Below are 21,451 nucleotides of genomic sequence, written 5' to 3'. Positions count from 1 at the left end.
AAACAGCCCTGCAGCCCGGGCCCCGCGAGCCTGAGCTGGCAGGCACAGGCCAGCCACAGGTGTCTAGTTGCTGTGTAGACATACCCCTTTAGCACATGCGTAAAGTCAAGTATGCACTTAAGTATTTTGCATAATCAGGGTCTTAATCTGTAAAACAGTGATAGAAAAATCATTTAAATCTGGCTCTAGGGTCAGCGTTTTAGTGCATGATCTTGTAAATGCTTACGTACATATATAACTTTACTCAAGTGAGTAGATCTTTAGAAGTCCAGCTGATAAAGTTCAGCATGGGTATAAATCTTTGCAGGATCAGGCCCTTCAAGTTCAGTTAGAACTTCCATATCAATCACCAACAGTTTACTCAGTAAGTTTTTGTGGAAATGCTGGTGCACTCATATTAGATGCATTGCAAAGACTATGAGCCTAATTTAACTCCCATTAAATTCAGGGGGAATCTTTGCACTGACTTTAATGGGTGATGATCAAGACCTTATATTTGGAAGCTTTATAAACCTCAAGGAAGTGACTTTGACTGTTACTCCTTGTGGCAAATTGCCAGCACTATTTTGATGGGTCTCACATTTTCTCTTCTTTGGGGAGGGTTCAGGGCACCATTTCTTGCCCCTGCAGTGGAATGTTAACTGCCCCACTAGTGTCGTAGAGGAGGGGAGTGGAGAGGGAGGGACCTGGGCCCACCCTCTACTCCAGGTCCCAGCCCAGGGCCCTGAGGATAGTGGTAAACTACTTGAACTGACACTTCCTTCCCCTGGGCTACTTCCCTGTCCTACCCTTCAGCTTGTGGGGGGCTTCCTGCCCTCCCTCTGTATAAGCCAGGTGCCCCTTTACCTAGGGTCTTGGACTTCTTAGCTCACAGCAGCCCTTCTCCAAACTGTCCTCTGCTCCAGCACCAATTCCTCTCTGCTCCAACTCCTTCAAACTGTTCTCTGCTCCAATTCCCACACTGTCTGATTGAAGCAGGGGGTTTTTATGATGTGATTGGCTTCAGGTGCTCTAATCTATAGCAAACTTTCTTCCCCTTACAGGGAATAAGGCTCCCTTCTAACCCTCTCCTGCTGCCCTCTGGCCATGCTGTATCACACTCCTATACAAATATTATTATTTTGTGAAAAGGAAGTTTTAAATGTTTGCTTAGCTTCAAATGTCCTCCATATGGAACCTCTCATACTTTATTGTACTTGAGCCAATTTAAAACTGGACAGGTGGCACTGGCAACCTGGCATGCATGCCTCATCTCCTGTAAGTGATGGATTGCTTTGCTTTAATTGGTAAGGAATTTCTATGGGCCTCATACTGATTCCTCTAGACTCGTCATCTCTTCAGATGCATTGCCTGAATTTCTTTGCATTTCATTATGCATATAATTGGTTACCTGTCCTTCATTCAAATAAAGACCCAAAAGATTCTGTTAGAATAACATTTCTTAAGTGTCATAAGGAGACAGCGGAGACTAAATATTTGTGTGAAGTATTATGTTGAGCAAAGCTCATTATGAAACCTTACCTCATATTTTTGTTGGGTCTTTTCCATTCACTCTTGAGTTTGTTTTTAGTATTTGAAACATATCTCTGGTTGTAATCTTGTCAGATCAAATCAGCTAAGGAGTATCAGGCATGGTCAATACTTGGATGGGAGATTGCCAGGGAAAACTAAGGTGATGGGAGAAGTATAGTTGTTGATTCAATAGGTGGTTCTTTTCTATTGGAGTCCAGAAATCCAAGATATATATGTATAAATTAGATATTCTTTCAGGGTAATTGTTTTTCTTCGTTATCATCATGGTAATATTTGCAAGGATTCTATTCTGCTCCTTCTTACCAGTCTATTTCTTATGGCTTGGACTGAGGATTCCTGAAAAGAAGGAATTGTTTAGAGGCGCCTTTTGGGAGGTGGAGATTTTTTTTATTTTTTTTTTGGTCTCTGTAATTGCTAATGAATTATTTCTTTAGCAAACATGTTCCCTTTTTTTGCAGCAGGAGTGCTATCACTCATATTTGCATGCCGTGGGGAGGGTTCATTGGCTTGATGTTCAGACTAAAATAATAATTAGAGATTGGACTGAGCTGTGGAATTCAGATGTTGATCTGAACCCAAACATCAGCAGAATTTGAAGGTGTTTTTGTAACATATTGGCTAATGTCTGTGATGGTGACATTGTAACAACACACCACTGATCATCGATGGAGCTAGAAGTAGAGACCTTCAGCACCACAATACAGGCCACTACCACTAGAGATAAAGCTGGTAGTAGTTGCTGGTAGCAGTAGTATTAGCTGGTGGCAGTAGCAGACTTAGCCTCACTGTGTTGACCAGGCACTTAGAGGGGACATATATCACAGGCAATTAGCCAGTGTATTACATTTGGATCATTTTTTGCTATATAGATAGGAGACAACAGAAAAGGTTGGATCCCACCTTCCCCAGAATTTGAGGGTATTGAGAACCAGGGTTTGTGCTCAAGCACATCTTTCATGTTTGTGAGTGTTATAAGAAAAATAAAGGGAGAGTTGTTACAATCATACTTAGATGTTATGATAATAAGCACTATAGAAAACCATAGGTTTGATGACACTGTTCAAAGAAGAATATATATTTCTATGGATGCTCCACTTCAGATGTGCCCCACGTGCCTTCAATCAGAGATTTTCATTAACAGTGTCAGTCTGGACTGCACATGGGCCCTGCACATCTTCATGCCCCACACTGAGGCTATATAGATCTTTGTGGGCAAATCACCCTCACTTCCTTCTCAGTGAACTCAGGCTGAGATAGAGCTTTAGAGTGTCTGCCTTGAGCATGCCTTGACTACAAGCTTTTTTTCTTCTGCTAATGAGTTTAGGTTTTAGATAGTTTGCTAGTTTGTTAGGTTAGTAGTTGAGAGGATTTATTTTGTTCTTCTCCCTTCTTTCTGGGGAGGCTTGCTTTTCTAGGAAGGGCATGCCCGTTTCAAAGGGTTTCAGACGCTGCATCTCTGGCTAGGAGGCCATCCTGGTTAGCAACAGCCACTCCGAGTGCGCTTGCATCCTTGAAAAGTCACATGTCCCTCAGAAGTGTAACTTGTATCTGGCCCTTAAATCCAGGGTGAGGAGGAACTGGGGGATTAAGTTGAGTCTACCAATGATGGAACATTCACTTTGCCCTGCTCCAGAGCCAGCTTAGGTGAACCCCCCTGTATGCCAATCTTCAGGCAGATCTAGTGCTCCTTTGGAACTCAGCTCAACTCTCCCTGAGAAAGGGGTAGACTCCAGAGACCTCCTTGAAGGGCCCCAGGAGTTCACACTCCCCTCATAAGGAGCCTGTTTCTAAAAGACCTTAGTCTCCCATAGGATGACTCAGAAGCTTTGACCTCTCAGCTTGATACTGTAAAGGGAAAGGACTGCTCTGGTACCGGTGAGGCTGGAAAGTCCCAGTGCCCTTCCAAGATCTGTCACTGCTCCAAGTGAACCTGGGTGGAGTCCAGACGTGACAAAAAGGACAAGGATAAACATTCTTCCAGATTAGTACCATTGGAAAACAGCTTTGCTGCTGTCACATACTCTCATGGGTTCCTGGGTACTGTGCAAGTCAAAGTGTCCAATTCCATCAGTGCCGACCTTGGAGCATGCTAAATCTTTGGTACCGTCTACCTGTAGAGACGGACACACCATCATGTCAGTACCGTTTCCCCATGCAGTACCACAAGAATTTTGGTACTCAAAGGATTTATTGGTGACAGATGAACCAGAATCTCCATTTCTCAGGGGGTACTGCATGCCTCTCAATAGTGAGGCCTATTCAGTTACTGGACTCCCATCTTCTCTGGTACCCTTTTCTGCTGAATGATGTCAAGGATGATGAAGACCTCCCTTCTGTCTGTATTTTCTCAGTGCAAGGCTCTCCTACCCATCCATATAGAAAACCACTCTTTGATACCCTCGGGGAGGGGGGGGGGGCTGGGATTTCTGGAAAGACATCATGGGTGCTGGGAGAAGCCTTGGATGCCACCCCCTCTCTTGTAGGCCCCGCACAATGGACATATTGGGACTTCTGGGCAGCCTACTGATGACAATTTCCCAAGGCATCTAGTTTTGCCCACCAGGACAAGAGACAGAGTCCACTCCACCCCAGCCCATTCCTCATCCAGAGGACACGTTCAAAGAGCAGGAAGCTAGGGCAAATAAGCTATCCCTCAAACCACTATCTCCTCTTCGACTCCAGAAGAGTTATGCCTCCACCATCATCTATGCCCAGTGATTTCCAGCAGTTTCAGGACCTCATAAAACTGGTGACAGATGCTCTATAGATTCCACTCAAAGAGATCAAGGAATCACAACACTAGTCGCTGAACATTCTGCAGTCAGCAACACTGACCAGAGCTGCACTACTTATCAATGAGGCATTTTTGGATCCAGCAAAGACAGTTTGACAGAACCCACCAACCTGCAAATGGGTGGATCAAAAATATTATGTCCCCACCAAGAACTCTGAATTTTTATTATCCCACTCGCCTCCTAATTCTCTGGTGGTGGATACAGTGAATGAGAGAGGAAAACACCATACCAAATTGACCCCATATGACAAAGAACAGAAGCGCCTGAATGTTTTAGGTCAGAAGTCCTACTCATCTGTGATCCTACAATTTCAGATCATGAATTACAAGGCAATCATGGCAAAATATAATTACACAAAACTACCCAAAATATACTGCTTTTATTGAGTACCTTCCATTGAGGCAAAAAGAGCAATTTCAGGCCATAACTGCTGAGGGATAGTTACTGTCCAGGACATCACTTAAGTGCCTCTAAATGTGGTAGATGCCTTGTCAGTTCCATCTCTATGGCGGTAGTTATGCACAGGGCATCCTGGCTCCAACTTTCTGGCTTTCACAGAGGTACACAGCACTGGAGAGGACTCCCCATGGATGGTCTGCAAGTTGTTTTCAGAGAACACATGAACACTTTGAAAGTTTCCAAGGCCACTTTTACAATTTCTGAGAATTTATACTCCTATGAACAAAAGAGAATTTAGTAGGTCACAAACCTCCTAGAGATCTGGCCCAATACACTTCTCTGGGTTCCAAAGAACCACTCAGGAAGAAACAGATTCCAGAAGAGACAATCACCTCATGCTTGTGGCCTGACTACTCAGCCAGCCTCAGAACACCAGTTTTGATGGGTTGGTCAAGGGTTTAAATCCTCCTCATTTCTTAGTTCACCAGCTAAAACAATTTGCCCACTTCCCCACATTTGAAGATTGACTTCCCCATTTTCAGCATACAAGGAAACCGATTTCTCCAAGAATAATTTGTTGGTAGTATCGGTTTACATATATACTTTATCTCTCTTCCTCCTTTCCACCCCACTTCTCCATCCCTCTTCGAGGAACTGTTCTCACAAGCTCTCACTGAGACAAGAAATAAACTCCCCTCTTCATTCAGGAGTGATTGATCCTGTCCATGCTCAAAACAAAGGAAAAGGTTTCTATTCAAGATACTTTCTCATCCAAAACAAAAACAGATATTGGAGAGTGATTTTTAGATTTAAGGCTACTAATGCATGTGCACCTGAAGTGGAGAACCACAGTTACTGCATGGGGTGTAAACTTCTTCTTATCATTTGGAATGATGCTGTAAATCCTGTTGATCTGAATTATGGTTGGACTGCACACAAAATTATTTAGGGTACTTGTGTCTTCTCCATTCTTAAACAAGCAGTCATTATGCTTGCTGAAATGGCAGGTTTTATAGTTAGAGCTGGTCAAAAGTCAGAATTTTCTGAGGAAAGGAAATACTGATGTTCTAAAAAAATATTGTGCTCCACTTCAGGGTGCAAAGCAGAATTTCAAAATGTCTTGCAGAAGGGAAAAGCACAAAAAATGTTTCAAAATAATGGAAACATTTTGCTTCAAAAATGTCTTTTGTTCTTATATTCTAAATGAAATTGACCCTGGGAGCCCAAGCTCTGAAGCTCCTGGCTCAGCCATGGTTCCCACAGCTTCTAGGCTCCTGGCTCCCCATGAGCCCTAGCACACTGATGGAGATCCGGGAGCCTAGAAGTCCTGAGAGTCATGGCTGAGCAAGGAACATCAGAGCTTGGGAGCCACAGTATGTGACAAGGAGTTCTCATGGTTCTGAGGCTCCCTGCAGGCTCTAGTTGGGACTTAGCTCCTGGCTCAGCAGCTGGAAGCAGTCCACCTAGTGGGGCTTTCCAGAGCTGCAGACCATGGAAGCCCTGGGGACCCCAGCCCCAGGGCAGTCCATATGGTGAGTCTGCTTGGAAGTTTGTGCTCCCTAGCAGCCTGCTAGTCGAGCTGGCAGGAAACCTTGTCAGAACCCTGTCAATGGTTTATCAGAATTTCATCAAAACCAATATGTTTCCACAAACCATTTGTTTTGTTGAATAATTCCCAATGAGTTGTAGTAACGGGGTCAGCTAGTAGGATTTTAAGCAAGGAGGCAGTGCCCTCCTCCCTCTCAGTAAGCCTGAGAACTATCATTCATTTATGATCAGCTTGAGACCTGTCTTTTGGTCTGCTGCTTAACTGGATCTCCCACTCAACAGTGGACTTTGCTGACAAAATACCACTGGTTCTGGAGCCTGCTTAGAATGTTTTGTACATCTTGAACTGAGCCAATCGGAGCAAATTATTGCCAGGGTATGGATGGGGCAGTGGATATGTCCTAACTCACAAATAGAAATAAACTTAGGCTCAGTCTGGGTATGTGCAGGATATTTAAGCACTGAAGAATGGTGCTGAACTTAGGGTAAATGCTTTAACAAAGCTTTGTGAGAATGCTCTTTGCACTATATTGACTCTTTTGATTCTTTCACGATGAAGAACTAATTCCTTCCATTAAATGCAATTTTTGTAGCACTTATCAGTGTTTAATGTGTGCTTTCATTTTTCATTCATGTAGCACAAGAGACACAGACTTCATTGATAATCACCTTGGAAGTTATCTGCAAGTTACTTGTGTTCTAAAAAAATAAGAATATGATCAGTAACTTAGAAATTCTAAATGCTTAATTCGTTTCCAGATCATTTGAAGCTGTGTGGAGAAGTGTCAATGTAGGAGACATTGAGAATTGTTGGTTCATGTGTTTTAACCCATCTAATGTCCAATCCTAGAGTTATTTCATTAAATTTAGTGTGAGTTCCGTGGCTGTAAGACTGATTAGCATACTAAGTCATAGACAGTCAGTCACTCCAATTAAAAAATAAGCTGGAATGCTAACCTTAGCAGTAATTAAAGAACCATTAATATAATGGCAATCACTGGACTAGTTTAGGCTGGTATTTTTCACAAATGGGTTGGTTCATTGATTCAGTGCTAAGTAGCACCATTTTAATGATAGGAAAACTATCATAGGTCTGAGTCCTAAAATCTGTCCTAGTTTAAAATAATCTGCGGTAGAGAAATTAACCAAACCAAATGATATTTAACATGTCTACAGGACTCACGAGACAGCCCTTCAGTGTGAACTCCTCTGCAGGTTCTGTGAAATAGTAATCACTGTCTCATTGCCTTGCTGACATCTTTAGTGATGCATCTCTTTGAAGCAAACCAAGGAACATGCTCATTTCATCTAAATTAGTAATACAGGAAACACCAGTGTTTTTCAAGTGGGAAAGAAATTGGACTTGAAATCTTCTCAGGAAATCTTACACCAAAAACCAGAGCCTGGACAGCCAATGCTGTCACACCGACAGGTTCACCTCCCTTCTCCAATGTTGCCAACTCTCATGATTTTTATTATGAGTCTTGCAACATTTAGTATTTTTCCTTAACATGACTCCAGGAGTTGGGGCTTTATTACATGATAAGCTCATATTTCATTTTTTTTAAATAGTACATTTCTAACCCTTATGGTTGCAGAGAAAACTGTGAAACATGAACCTAAAGAGCTCAGTACCAGTAGGCAAATGAAAATAATTCACAATTTGTTATTTTAAAAATCTCATGTGAGCCAATCTTGTGATTTTGAGGGGGGGCCCTCATGAATTTTGAAAATTTGCCACCCTACTACCACATTGCTGGGGTTTCACCAATGGTTCTATGATGTTTACTACTCATACTCCAGTGCCACATGATGAAGAATGTGAAAGTATGAACCACTCAATGCTGGCAGAGTTCTATGGTGATAACAATGTGAGCCCTCTTCTTCCTCACCAGGAAATCCAGATGTTTCCACCTTTATCACAGCCCTGGCTCAGACTGAATGTGATTCCCCAGTTTTCCTGAGTAATAGACTAGTATCCTAAGGCTCTGATACAACAAAACACCCCTATTCATCAAAGCATATATGTAATGGTTCATTGCTTTGCTGAATCTGGGCCTCTCTTGCCACTTGTCTTACATATACTCCAGCTCCACGGAACTCAACATCTTGTTAGGGACCAGGATGGAGGTGGTGTTTTCTAGTGAGTGGAGCAGGCATCCAGGTCAGGGAACAGAATTGAGAATCAGCACCATAGACAACTGCTGATTACCAGAGCCAGGAGATGAGCGAATATGAAGCTGATGGTCAGATCTGAGGTCAGATACCAAATGCTAGAGTCCAGAGTCAAGCCAGAGTTGGAGTCAGAAGTCAAAGCTGAGGGTCAGAGTCAGGATTAGTCTCTGGTGGTCAGAGTTGAGGTGTTGGTGCAGGAACCAGCAGAGGGACAAAGAGCAGGCAGGAGCACAGTGGGAACTGGGACCGTAGGCAGGGGTAAGTGAGGAGCCTGAAGCAGGAATCAGAAACATGGTTGAGTACAGCATGCCAGAAGCAGACACAAGCAGGATCCAGCGCAGCAGCAGGGAATCACCTAATTGCTCAACTTCCTTTGCCACCTTCTGGCTTAAATAGCATGGCTAGACTAATCAGTGGAGCCCGGCGATCCTCCAATCAAGGGTCCCGTGGATGGTGCCTTGGCTGTGGCTGTAGTTCTGCTAGCTCTGTAGCCAGCCTGATTTCAGCAGACATGGCCAGGATATGATAGGTGTGTGGAAACTCATAGGCCTGGATTTGAGAGCCAGGATATCACACACCTTTTCGTTTCCTGAGCTTGCCATGTTATGGGAGTTTATAGTAGGTGGAGGGAGAAGTTCACACACTGAATCTTGGACCTTATCAGCTGGATATTATAGGGATAACAGAAACATGGTTGAATAGTAGTCATGACTGGAGTACAGATATTGAAGGCTATGTGCTGTTTAGAAAAGACAGAAATAAAGACAGAGGTGGTGGCATAGCATTGTATATCAATGATGAGGTAGACTGTAAAGAAATAAGAAGTGATGTAATGGATAAGACAGAGTCTGTCTGGGTAAAAATCACATTGGGAAAGAAAGCTACTACAGCCTCCTCTGAGATAGTGCTTGGGGTGTGCTACAGACTACCGGGATCTGATTTGGATATGGATAGAGACCTCTTTCATGTTTTTAATGAAGGAAACACTAATGGGAATTGTGTGATCATGGGAGATTTTAACTTCCCAGATATAGACTGGAGTACAAATGCTAGTAATAATAATAGGGCTCAGATCTTTCTGGATGTTATAGCTGATGGATTCCTTCACCAAGTAGTTGAAGAACCAACAAGAGGGGATGCCATTTTAGATTTGGTTTTGGTGAGTAGTGAGGACCTCATAGAAGAAATGGTTGTAGGGGACAACCTTGGTTTGAGTGATCATGGACTAATTCAGTTCAAACTAGATGGAAGGATAAACAAAAATAGATCTGTGACTAGGTTTTTTTATTTCAAAAGGGCTAACTTAAAAAAATTAAGGAAATTAGCTAGAGAAGTGGATGGACTGAAGAACTTGTGGCTTTAAAGGCAGAGGAGGCCTGGAATTACTTCAAGTCAAAGTTGCAGAAACTATCGGAAGCCTGCATCCCAATGGTAATTGGGACAAAATACAACATGGTATTACAAAAGGTAGATCATGCCAAACCAACCTGATCTCCTTCTTTGAGAAGGTAACAGATTTTTTTAGACAAAGGAAACACAGTGGATCTAATTTACCTCGATTTCAGTAAGGCATTTGATACCATTCCCCATGGGGAATTATTAGTTAAATTGGAAAAAGATGAGGATCAATATGAAAATTGAAAAGTGGATAAGGAACTGGTTAAAGGGGAGACTACAACGGGTTGTACTAAAAGGTGAACTGTCAGGCTGGAAGGCGGTTACTAGTGGAGTTCCTCAGGGATGGGTTTTGGGACCAATCTTATTTAATCTTTTTATTACTGACCTTGGCACAAAAAGTGGGAATGTGCTAATAAAGTTTGGGGATGACACAAAGCTGGGAGGTATTGCTAACACAGAGAAGGACTAGGATATCATACTGGAAGATCGGGATGACCTTGTAAACTGAAGTAATAGTAATAGGATTAAATTTAATAGTGACAAGTGCAAGGTCATGCATTTAGGGATTAATAACAAGAATTTTGGTTATAAATTGGGGACATATCAGTTGAAAGTAACAGAGGAGGAGAAGGACTTTGGAGTATTGGTTGATCACAGGATGACTATGAGCCGCCAACGTGATATGGCCATTAAAAAAAGCTAATGTGGTTTTGGGATGCATCAGGCGAGGTATTTCTAGTAAAGATAAGGAGGTGTTAGTACTGTTATACAAGGCACTGGTGAGACCTCATCTGGAACATTGTGTGCAGTTCTGATCTCCCATGTTTAAGAAGGATGAATTCAAACTGGAATAGGTACAGAAAAGGGGTACTAGGATGATCCGAGGAATGGAAAACTTGTCTTCTGAAAGAGCTTGGCTTGTTTAGCCTAACCAAAAGAAGGCTGAGGGGAGACATGATTGCTCTTTATAAATATATCAGAGGGATAAATATCAGGGAGGGAGAGGAATTATTTAAGCTTAGTACCAATGTGGACACAAGAACAAATGGATATAAACTGGACACTAGGAAGTTTAGACTTGAAATTAGACAAAAGTTTCTAACCATTAGTGGAGTGAAGTTCTGGAACAGCCTTCCAAGGGGAGTAGTGGGGGCAAAAGACATATCTGGATTCAAGACTAAGCTTGATAAGTTTATAGGGGGATAGTATGATGGGATAGCCTAATTTTGGCAATTAATTGATATTTGATTATTAGCAGGTAAATATGCCCAGTGGTCTATGATGGGATGTTAGATAAGGTGGGATCTGAGTTACTACAGAGAATTCTATCCTGGTTGCTGGCTGGTGAGTCTTGCACACATGCTCAGAATTTAATTGATCGCCATATTTGGGGTCAGGAAGGAATTTTCCTCCAGGGAAGATTGGTAGAGGCCCTGGAGGTTTTTCGTCTTCCTCTCCAGCATGGGGCACGGATCACTTTCTGGAGGATTCTCTGCACCTTGAGGTCTTTAAATCACGATTTGAGGACTTCAATAACTCAGACATAGGTTAGGGGTTTGTTAGAGGAGTGGATGGGTGAGATTCTGTGTCCTGCATTGTGCAGGAGGTCAGACTAGATGATCATAATGGTCCCTTCTGACCTAGAGTCTATGAGTCTATGAGATAATTTGCCAGAGACCCAGCTTAGTTTGAACTGACCCTGCAAGTAATTTGGAGTAACATAAATATAGTGAAAATCTGAAACATAGACTCATAGACTCTAGGACTGGAAGGGACCTCGAGAGGTCATCGAGTCCAGTCCCCTGCCCTCATGGCAGGACCAAATACTGTCTAGACCATGCCTAATAGACATTTATCTAACCTACTCTTAAATATCTCCAGAAATGGAGATTCCACAACTTCCCTAGGCAATCTATTCCAGTGTTTAACTACCCTGACAGTTAGGAACTTTTTCCTAATGTCCGACCTATATCTCCCTTGCTGCAGTTTAAGCCCATTTTAAGAATAGTTGAGAATGCCTTCCTAATTCTGTGGCTGTCCATGAATATGAATGAAGAACAATTTTTGGAAGGCAGTGCAGAAAATGATTATGTGTAGCTCAAAACTCCTGAGGTACTTTTTCAATTACTATTGTTTGTTATGATTTATTAAATGAGGCAAAAGGATACATTTTTTATTCATTTATTCATTTTTATTTTTTCTCCTATTATTCTATCTCAAAGTTCATAAATATGGCTTAACTTAACCCAGATCCTTGCTCTATAATACAATTGTGGCTAAGATGAAGAAAGCGCTCTTTCACCCCTAGAAATAATCAGTTACTACTTGTTTTGTTTTATTAATCATTTAAATTCAAGTTGAATCCATTTAGGATTGCTGTGCATAAAATACTAGATTTACTATTTATTTTCAATGGCTTTCAGCCAGGTTTTTTTTTCCTTAAATGGTTCTAGGTTGGTTAAAAACATGTTCACATTTAACATGTATCTGCTTGAGATAAATCTGGTTTGGTTTCTAAACAGAGAGATAAAACTCTGTTGTTTGGACATGAACTTTACTCTTGAAATATATATATTGTTTTATGGTAATACTTTTCTTGAGTCCACAACTGCATTAAATTCTTTTTTACTCAAATCGTATTAACTCTTAATGAGGCACTAAGATAGATTTAGATTGAATTACAGTAGGTTGTTTAATCACTGAAGGTGTTTAGAAAACAGTGGCTACATCCCATAATGAACCAGGTCAATTTCACAGTCTGAAATAATGAGAGAGGGGCCAGATTCTGTTACAGTGGTGTAAATCTGGCATGATCGTACTGAGGTCAACAATGTTATTCTGGATTTACACTGCTGTGACGGAGATATGAATCTCTCCCTAAATAACTTCCATCAGGAAATGTAAGGTACAAAATCTCTTCCTGCAAATAAATTAATCTAAAATAACACATTAAGGGGACAGATTGGTTTAAATGGGCGGATAACTTTAATCTGTAAGGGACTCATCTTTGGATCAGGGGTCAGTGTAACAGCTCTAAATCTGGTGTTACTGGAGCTTTTATAAGGTTTCAAGTATCAGAGGGGTAGCCGTGTTAGTCTGGATCTGTAAAAGCAGCAAAAAGTCCTGTGGCACCTTATAGACTAACAGACATATTGGAGCATGAGCTTTCGTGGGTGAATACCCACTTCGTCGGATAAGGTTTATTCTTCTTTCTGATGTAAGGGGTTGTGACGGGATCTGCTTACCCTGCACTAGGCCAGACAGGGTTAAGCCCATGTTATTGACAGTGGAAGTCCCACCTCCCTGGCAAGACTGGGCATGCTCCAAGTGCTCTAGTAGTATAAAGGGAGAGAACCCAGCTCATTCTGGGCTAGAGGCTGCAGGGGAAGGACCTGCCAGGGAAGCTCCGGTGGAGGGCCAGCCACAGCCCCTGACTGTACTGGGAATCAAAGCCATCCACGGCCTGCCTGCACCCCGGCGACCGGAGGAACCCCTGGAGACAACTGGCCCTGCCGAACACAGAGGACCCAACATCTCATGGGAAACCCCAACACAGACACTGGTAGGAAGTGACCGAGGGAGGGTGACAGAGTGGTACCTCCCCACTGGGGAAACTCAGCGTGTTTTGGTAGGACCCCCCCACTGAGTCAGTGGCAAGCCGCTACACCACTGTTAGGGCCCCTGAGTCGGGGCCTGGTGGAGTCGGGTAGGCCCGGGCCCCCTTACCGGGGCTGCCACACCCCATAAGGGGCTCCCCATTGCTACAGACTGTGGCCGCTAGGCCATGCTGCCCTGCGCCAAAGGGCTGCTTTATAGACTCTGGCCGTTAGGCCCTGCCGCCCTGCATCAAAGGGCGGCTCTATAGACTCTGGCCACTAGGCCACGCTGCCCTGCACTGAAGGGCTGCTTTATAGACTGTGACCGATGGGCCACGCTGCCCTGACCCTAGGGGCGTGGACCGTCACATGTGGTGGAGAATGTGTGCATCGCCCAGGACCTGCTGAAAGGTCCAGTAGAGGGAATCTGGGCGACAGGAGTCCCTTCGCCATCCAAGATGGATACAGAGAAGTTTCTAAAGTGGATGCTGGAGAATCAGCAAGAGCAGGCAGCCCAACAGCGACAACAGGCTCACCTGATGCAGCAGCTGGCCAGCCAGCGGCAGTTGCAGATGACCCAGCACCAGGAACAGCAGTAGCAGCAGCAGCTCCTTCGAGAGTTGGCTGCCCAGCAACAATTGCAACAGGAACGCCTAGTCCAACAAGTGGCAACTGTACTGTGCCCGCTGGGAGCCCCAGCCCCCGCACCCACGGGAGTAGGATCTGGAGAGGCTTCAGTAGGACTACCAGTTTGCCTCACTAAGATTGGACCAGGTGACGACCCCACGGCATTTCTGGTCACATTCGAGTGCGTTGCCACTGCTGCTCAGTGGCCCCCAGAGCACTGGGCCACCATGCTAGCCCCTTATTTGACGGGACAGGCGCAGACTGCCTACCGCAACCTTGAGCCTTGGAGTACCCCTGGGTGAAAGCAGCCATTTTAGACCAGACCAGCATTAGCCCAGAGATGTACCACTAGCGCCTCCGTAAAGAACAGTACCTCTTTGGGACTCGACCTCAGGCCGTGGCCCAATGAATACAGGATCTCTGGAGATGGTTGAACCCAGAAGGCTTGACTGGGCCCCAGGTGGGAGAGATGATGTCTCTTGAACAGTTCACCCAGATCCTCCTGGCAGGAGGAAAAGAATGGGTGCAACGCGACCGACTGCCGACCTTGTCAGCAGACGTGAGCCTGAGGGAGGACTACTTGGCAGCCGAGGGAGCTGAGGCACCTCTGCAGGGATCAGGAAATCTGAGCCAGAGGGACCGGCCAGGCAAGGGAAGCCCTCGGGGAGTGGAGGCTTGGGAACCTCCGCCCAACACCTGCTCCACACCCACTAAGCCTCCCAGCCCTGAATCCCGGCACAGGGCTACTCAGACTCTGATTTGAAGGGATTGGCTCCCACAAGGAGGGCGAACACGCCAAGGGAGAGCCCTAGACCTTCAGAAGGCTAGAATCGCTGCTAGGAGCGTGGACAAGAGGGACATTTTCAGTGGGAATGCCTGTTCATGGATTGCAACTATGGGCAAATCTGGGTTGCTAGCCAAAGAGCCTGGAAAAGGGGGCCGGGAAAGTTAGTGGTCCCTGCGCGGGTTGAAGGGACCTTCACGAATGCCCTTGTGGATTCAGGATGCAGCTGTCCGTGGAAGGCGCACAGGCAGAGCATCAAAGGGCAGCTCAATAGACTCTGGCCGCTAGGCCACGGTGCCCTGTACCGAAGGGCTGTTTTATAGACTATGACCGATGGGCCATGCTGCCCTGACCCTAAGGGCGTGGACCGTCACAGGGGTATTAAATGTTACTTGTGTAAATCCTCTACACAGTGAGACTAGAACAGATCCTAATGTTGAAATGAGCACTTAGAGCAAAATCCAGCTTCACGGGAGAGGAGTTTGAGGTGTATGTACAGAATCTATTTTCAACCTAAATGTCTGTAACTCTTCATGCCAATATATGTGCACAGGCAGAGGAGACCTGACCTTGGAAATAATAATAATGTATAATACACGGATGCTAGAATCTTTCTGTTCTTAAGGTGTCACCGGACAAACTTTTTGTTATTCCATTGATTTGATGCTGGTATTTATCTGAGGTCACATCAGTAGCATAACAAAGATTTGTAGCAATCGCTTGAGCATATGGTTGGTGTAGCTAAGCTGTTAATTTGCCTCCCTCCCACTCACAACAATGTAAAATCTCATGCCTCTTCAACACTACCAAATGACTGTACTGAGACTGTACTCCTGTAAAGCAGATCATATGGTATTATTCATTTATTATTTGTATTTGGTACAGCCTAGGAACCTGGATCAGGGCCCCATTGTGCTAGGCATTCTACAGACATTTAAACAAACAAGACAGTCCTTGACCTAAAGAACTCTCACTCCACATGCCAAAAAGGACATAAAAGGTGGACAAAAGACACAAACTATGTGAGAGTGGGTTGGGAGGATAATGTAACAATAAAACAGGGTTTAGTGGGAAAAAAGTCTGAGTTCATCTTTTGCCTAACCAGTGCCAGTCAAAATTGAAGACTTCTAATTTGTTTATAATTTATTCTACAGGGAAACAAAAAGCAACCATGGTTCTATTTTACAGTCAGTAAAATTAAAGTCAAAACCATTTGGTTTGGTAGGACTTGTTTGACATGGGAGGAAGTGTTATCTTCATGGCCCTAGCTCACAACTTGGAGCTGTAATCTAGCACAGAATGTCCTCTGGGATCTTAATTTTTATTGAGCTATAGATCCCAGACATGGCTGCTGGGTTCTAGCCCCAGCTTTTCCACTAATATGCTTAGACCTTAACAAAATCACTTAACCTTTACATACTCAATTCCTCTATCTGTGAAGATTGAGGTGATATATACTGTGCAATGGTACAGTGTGAGTATGTGTGTATTAAGGCTCGGGACGTTGGGTTGGGACACTTAGATTCTGTTCTGGCTCTTCCACAAAAAGACTGTGTTACATTGGACAAGTCAAGTAACTTCTCTATTCCTCAGTGTACTCATCTGAATAATGGGTATTATAATCCTTACCTACCTAATAGCTAACTTGTGATATTTAGTTCATAAATGAGCTCCTTGGATGTCAGGTGTTATAAAATAATAGGTGGAGATTAATAAAACTGATGCACAGAATTTTGTTAAGAGTTAGATCCAACATACCAAACTACTTAAACATCTGTTTTCCTTTGAAATAGGGCTAAGAGCAGTGAGAAGCTGACATGAGTAAGGACCATAGAATTAAATAAAATGTGTATGTGTGTTTCACTGTCAGCTAATGTTTGGAAGCAAGACTGCTCTTTGTTTTTGGGGAGAGCAAGTACTAATAAAAATCAGTCTAAAACATCAGTTTGTTTTTTAGCTGAAAGATTTGGGGAGCTTATCCATATACTACAAAGAAAGGGGGGGAAAAAAGAGAACCAAATCATTATTGTGTAAAGATTAGTGGTCCATTCCGGGGTTCTGGTAACATGAACCACAAGAGCATCAGTCAATGGAATAACTTCTAATTTAGGCCCTGTCACTGTAGTCTTTCTACTTATGAAACTCCTAATAAAGTATAGGAAAGGACTATGGGATCAGCTTGCAGAGAGACAGGTTTGCCATGTGTGTTTCCTAACCTGTCATTCTGTTCATAGAGAAGGTGGTAATAACTTAACTTAAATATTGTCCTTGTTTGAGTACACTCTATTTAAATAGGGATGGTTTTTGTGGCGGTACTAAATCATTTTTTTGTTATTAGTGTAAATCTGTGTCAGAAACGTTCATATTTGTATTTTGCACTTGATCTTACTCTTTTCTCCCCTGACTCACTTTCTTTGTCCTGTGTGAACTTTCTATAGATGTTTGACTGGATCAGCCACAACAAAGAATTGTTCCTGCAGAGTCATACAGAGATTGGAGTGAGCTACCAACATGCACTCGATTTGCAGACACAGCATAATCACTTTGCAATGAATTCCATGGTAAGTTCAGAGACACACTGTAAATATGAATTCTGTGGGTGGGTGGGTGGGTGGGTGGGGAAGGGACAGGAGTGAACTTCCACTTAAAAGAGAACTGTAGACCCATGAGATGTGAAGAACTAAAGGTCAGGCTGGATGTGTGGCAGCAGCACTTTGTTCTGGAAAGTTACTTTGTCCACCCTGATGCTGATATATGATTATTTCTTTGATTTAAAACCAGGCCAGTCCTGTGGAGCTGTTTACATTTTGGAAAACAAATACAGTATATTTAAGGGTTTGGCGTTTTCTTGACATGCAATTAATGAGACTCAGTAGAACTCTAGCTTAGTGCTTTAATAATTTACATTTCTCTTCCCCCACATGGCTGCTCCTCAAAAATCCAAACAGGAGACTCTAATCAAACTGTCAGTTGTGTCCAGAATCAGATTTTGTTTTTTTTCTTAGCTGATTTCAACTTTGGATGCAACTCATCATTACCTGAGGTGAAAAAATTAATCATCATCCATTTGGAAGTGCCTTGCTTTCTTACTTGGTCTTCCCTGGTACACAGCATTTGTGTCTGCAAGCTGCAATGCTTTCAGTGCAGAAATTGGGGCAGAATGTATTGACATTTTGATCATTGTGCTCATTTAGAACCTTGAATGCACACACCCTATCAAAATGGCATAGGATAGGAATAGTCCTGTCCTCTCTCTCTGAATATTAACTGTCAGCTACAGAAAAAATGCTCTGAGTCAACCAACCTCTTCATGCTGTGTTTCTGTTAGCTCTCTGTAAAGTGACGCAGGGTCAAGTGAGGTTGGCACTGGAATGAGAGACCTCCAAGCAATTTGTAGTTGTTTCAGCTTGTGGCATAAGTCACTAGTGAGCCATGGCCCTGCATGCTGCCAGAGGGCTCTGTGCTGCTGGAGCTGCTGCCTTTCTGATGAAATGAACAGAGATCCTGACCACTTGTGGTCATTAAAGACCACATGGCACTTTTCATAAGATTAGGATTGAAACCCTAGTGTCTTGGTCAAATTCCAACTCAGGTGATTATATTCCATTGACCTAAATTTCCCCTGCCTTTTTCACGGGCTAGTTACTTTTTTCACTAAACCATCATGCTGTGTGCTCATTAGAACATTGAAGTTCAGTGGTGGATAAGAGGTGCTATGTATGTTTATGTATTTATTGTGATTTTAATTCAAAAGTATGTCAAAACACAGACTCTAGGAGTCCTGGCTGTTGCTAAATTTATAATAACAAACTATCACCCAGCAGAATACTATAAAAAATAAAAATTAACCTACCTTCCCTTTGCTGCCCTGGGACCCAGCCCTCAAGGGGAGTTTCCACAGCATGGAAGGGTCTCTGATGAAAAGTTAATACTGCTTCATGCATGATAATAACAACTCTCAAGTTACCCTCCCTTTACTGTAACAAAATTAAAACATAATTAAAGGGGGAAAATACTGTGTATAATACTCCAAAATCCTTATATTATATTCTGCATTTTCCTTATCTGTCAGCCTCATCTGAGCTAAACAAACAGGATCTCGGCTGATGGAGGAGAGTGTTTTCATTAGTGTGTGTGTACAATGTTTTCAGTGTATACAGTAAATAACTATAATGCACTCTAATTCATTTTGGGGGTTTTCTTTATTTTCCTTATAAATGATTTCCCAGTTGCTTTTCTTTTTAACCTCTTTTTAAATGCTTTAAGCATGTTGACATTCAAACAGATAAACTATGACAGTCGAAGTTAGGTGTAGGACAATCATCAAAGTGTCAGGTGGTGATAAAAACATAATGGGAAAATAAAGAGACTGTAACCAAATCAGAAAGAACCTGTAGAAGGATTCCAGGAGATGGCACATAACTCAGTGCTGCCCATACTTTACCTAGCTGAAGGCCTCATTGGCACTTGCCAGAAGCCTTAAAGCTTTACCCATAGTATATCAGGTGAAGATGCTCTATGCCAACAGGAAAGTGATCTCCTGTCAGCATAATTACTCCACTTCTGTGAGAGGTGGAAGCTATGTTGGTGGGAGAGTGTCTCCTGCCAACATAGCGCCGGTGTGAACAGTGCTTAGGTCGCTGTAACTTGTCTTTTTCACCCCCCTGAGTTAGTTAGATCGACTTAAGTGATAGTGTAGACCTATAGTGTGAATAGCACTTCAGTTGCAGGTGATACTGTTTGATTTCTGGTGGAGACTTCCTGAAAATAACAGTTGAATTTATACATGGATTTTTGTACTTATGCATATAATCTAATATTTATATTGCACTAATGCCCAGAGGCTGCAGTTAGAATCAGGGCTGCGTTGTAGTAAGTGCCATGTAAACATATAGGAAGACGTGGTCCCTGCCTTGTAGAGTTTACAATCTAAGACTTCATTCTGACAACACTTGTGTATGTGAATTACTTTTTACACATCAGTTGTCCCTCTGAGCTCACATGCATACAATTACTAGTGTGTCTGCATGATTGCAGGATAATACATGATGCATGGGGGAGAGGAAAGCAGTCACAATGGACACATTTTATACACACATTCATTTGCTTTTTTACTTTACTAGTGGAGTTCCTCAAGGATCGGTTCTGGGACCAATCTTATTTAACCTTTTTATTACCGACCTTGGCACAAAAAGCAGGAATGTGCTAATAAAGTTCGCGGATGACACGAAGCTGGGGGGTATTGCTAACACGGAGAAGGACCGGGATATCATACAGGAAGATCTGGATGACCTTGTAAACTGGAGTAATAGTAATAGGATGAAATTTAATAGTGACAAGTGCAAGGTCATGCACTTAGGGATTAATAATAAGAACTTTAGATATAGATTGGGGACACATCAGTTGGAAGCAACAGAGGAGGAGAAGGACCTTGGGGTATTGGTAGATCACAGGATGACTATGAGCCGCCAATGTGATATGGCCGTTAAAAAAGCTAATGCGGTTTTAGGATGCATTAGGCGAGGTATTTCCAGCAAAGATAAGGAGGTGTTAGTACCGTTATATAAGGCGCTGGTGAGACCCCACCTGGAATACTGTGTGCAGTTCTGGTCTCCCATGTTTAAGAAGGATGAATTCAAACTGGAACAGGTTCAGAGATGGGCTACTAGGATGATCCGAGGAATGGAAAACCTGTCATATGAAAGGAGACTCAAAGAGCTTGTCTTCTTTAGTCTAGCCAAAAGAAGGCTGAGGGGGGATATGCTTGCTCTTTATAAATATATCAGAGGGATTAATATTAGGGAGGGAGAGGAATTATTTAAGATTAGTACCAATGTAGACACAAGAACGAATGGGTATAAACTGGACACTGGGAAGTTTAGATTTGAAATTAGACGAAGGTTTCTAACTATTAGAGGAGTGAAGTTCTGGAACAGCCTTCCAAGGGGAGTAGTGGGGGCAAAAGACATATCTGACTTTAAGATTAAGCTTGATAAGTTTATGGAAGGGATGGTATGATGGGAGAGCCTAATTTTGGCAATTGATCTTTGATTATTGCCAGATAAGTATGCCCAGTGGTTGGTGATGGGATGTGGGATGGGATGGGATCTGAGTTACTGCAGAGAATTCTTTTCTGAGTGCTGGCTGGTGAGTCTTGCCCACATGCTCAGGGTTTAGCTGATCGCCATATTTGGGGTTGGGAAGGAATTTTCCTCCAGGGCAGATTGGCAGAGGCCCTGGAGGTTTTTCGCCTTCCCCTGCAGCGTGGGGCATGGGTCACTTGCTGGTGGATTCTCTGCAGTTTGAGGTCTTCAGACCACAATTTGAAGACTTCAATAACTCAGGCATAGGTTAGGGGCTTGTTATAGAAGTGGATGGGTAGGGTTCTGTGGCCTGCTTTGTGCAGGGGGTCGGACTAGATGATCACATTGGTCCCTTCTGACCCTAGAATCTATGAATCTATGTTTCTCAGCCCTCTTCATACCATAATACCATGTTGCAACAGGAAAAAGTTTCAGAAACCCAGTCTCAACTATTTATCACAAAAGGGAGAGTGATTGCGACCACCCCCAACCTCCAAACTTGTTTGCCATCCC

General features: G+C 43.1%; 1 protein-coding gene across 8 annotated transcripts in view; it reads left to right on the top strand.

The window, feature by feature from the left end:
• The window catches only part of KALRN (kalirin RhoGEF kinase), an 805,383-nt gene that overhangs the window by 359,967 nt on the left and 423,965 nt on the right, over nt 1–21,451 (top strand). For all 8 annotated transcript variants that reach the window (XM_050916883.1, XM_050916882.1, XM_050916885.1 and 5 more), the window contains exon 6: nt 17,294–17,416. In XM_050916883.1, the coding sequence (XP_050772840.1) occupies nt 17,294–17,416 (123 nt within the window). The remainder of the gene's footprint in view (nt 1–17,293; nt 17,417–21,451) is intronic.

Source organism: Gopherus flavomarginatus, chromosome 10, assembly GCF_025201925.1.
Source record: "Gopherus flavomarginatus isolate rGopFla2 chromosome 10, rGopFla2.mat.asm, whole genome shotgun sequence".
Classification (NCBI taxonomy): domain Eukaryota; kingdom Metazoa; phylum Chordata; order Testudines; family Testudinidae; genus Gopherus; species Gopherus flavomarginatus.
Note: the sequence above shows the minus strand (reverse complement) of the source record. Positions and strands in the feature narration are given on the sequence as shown.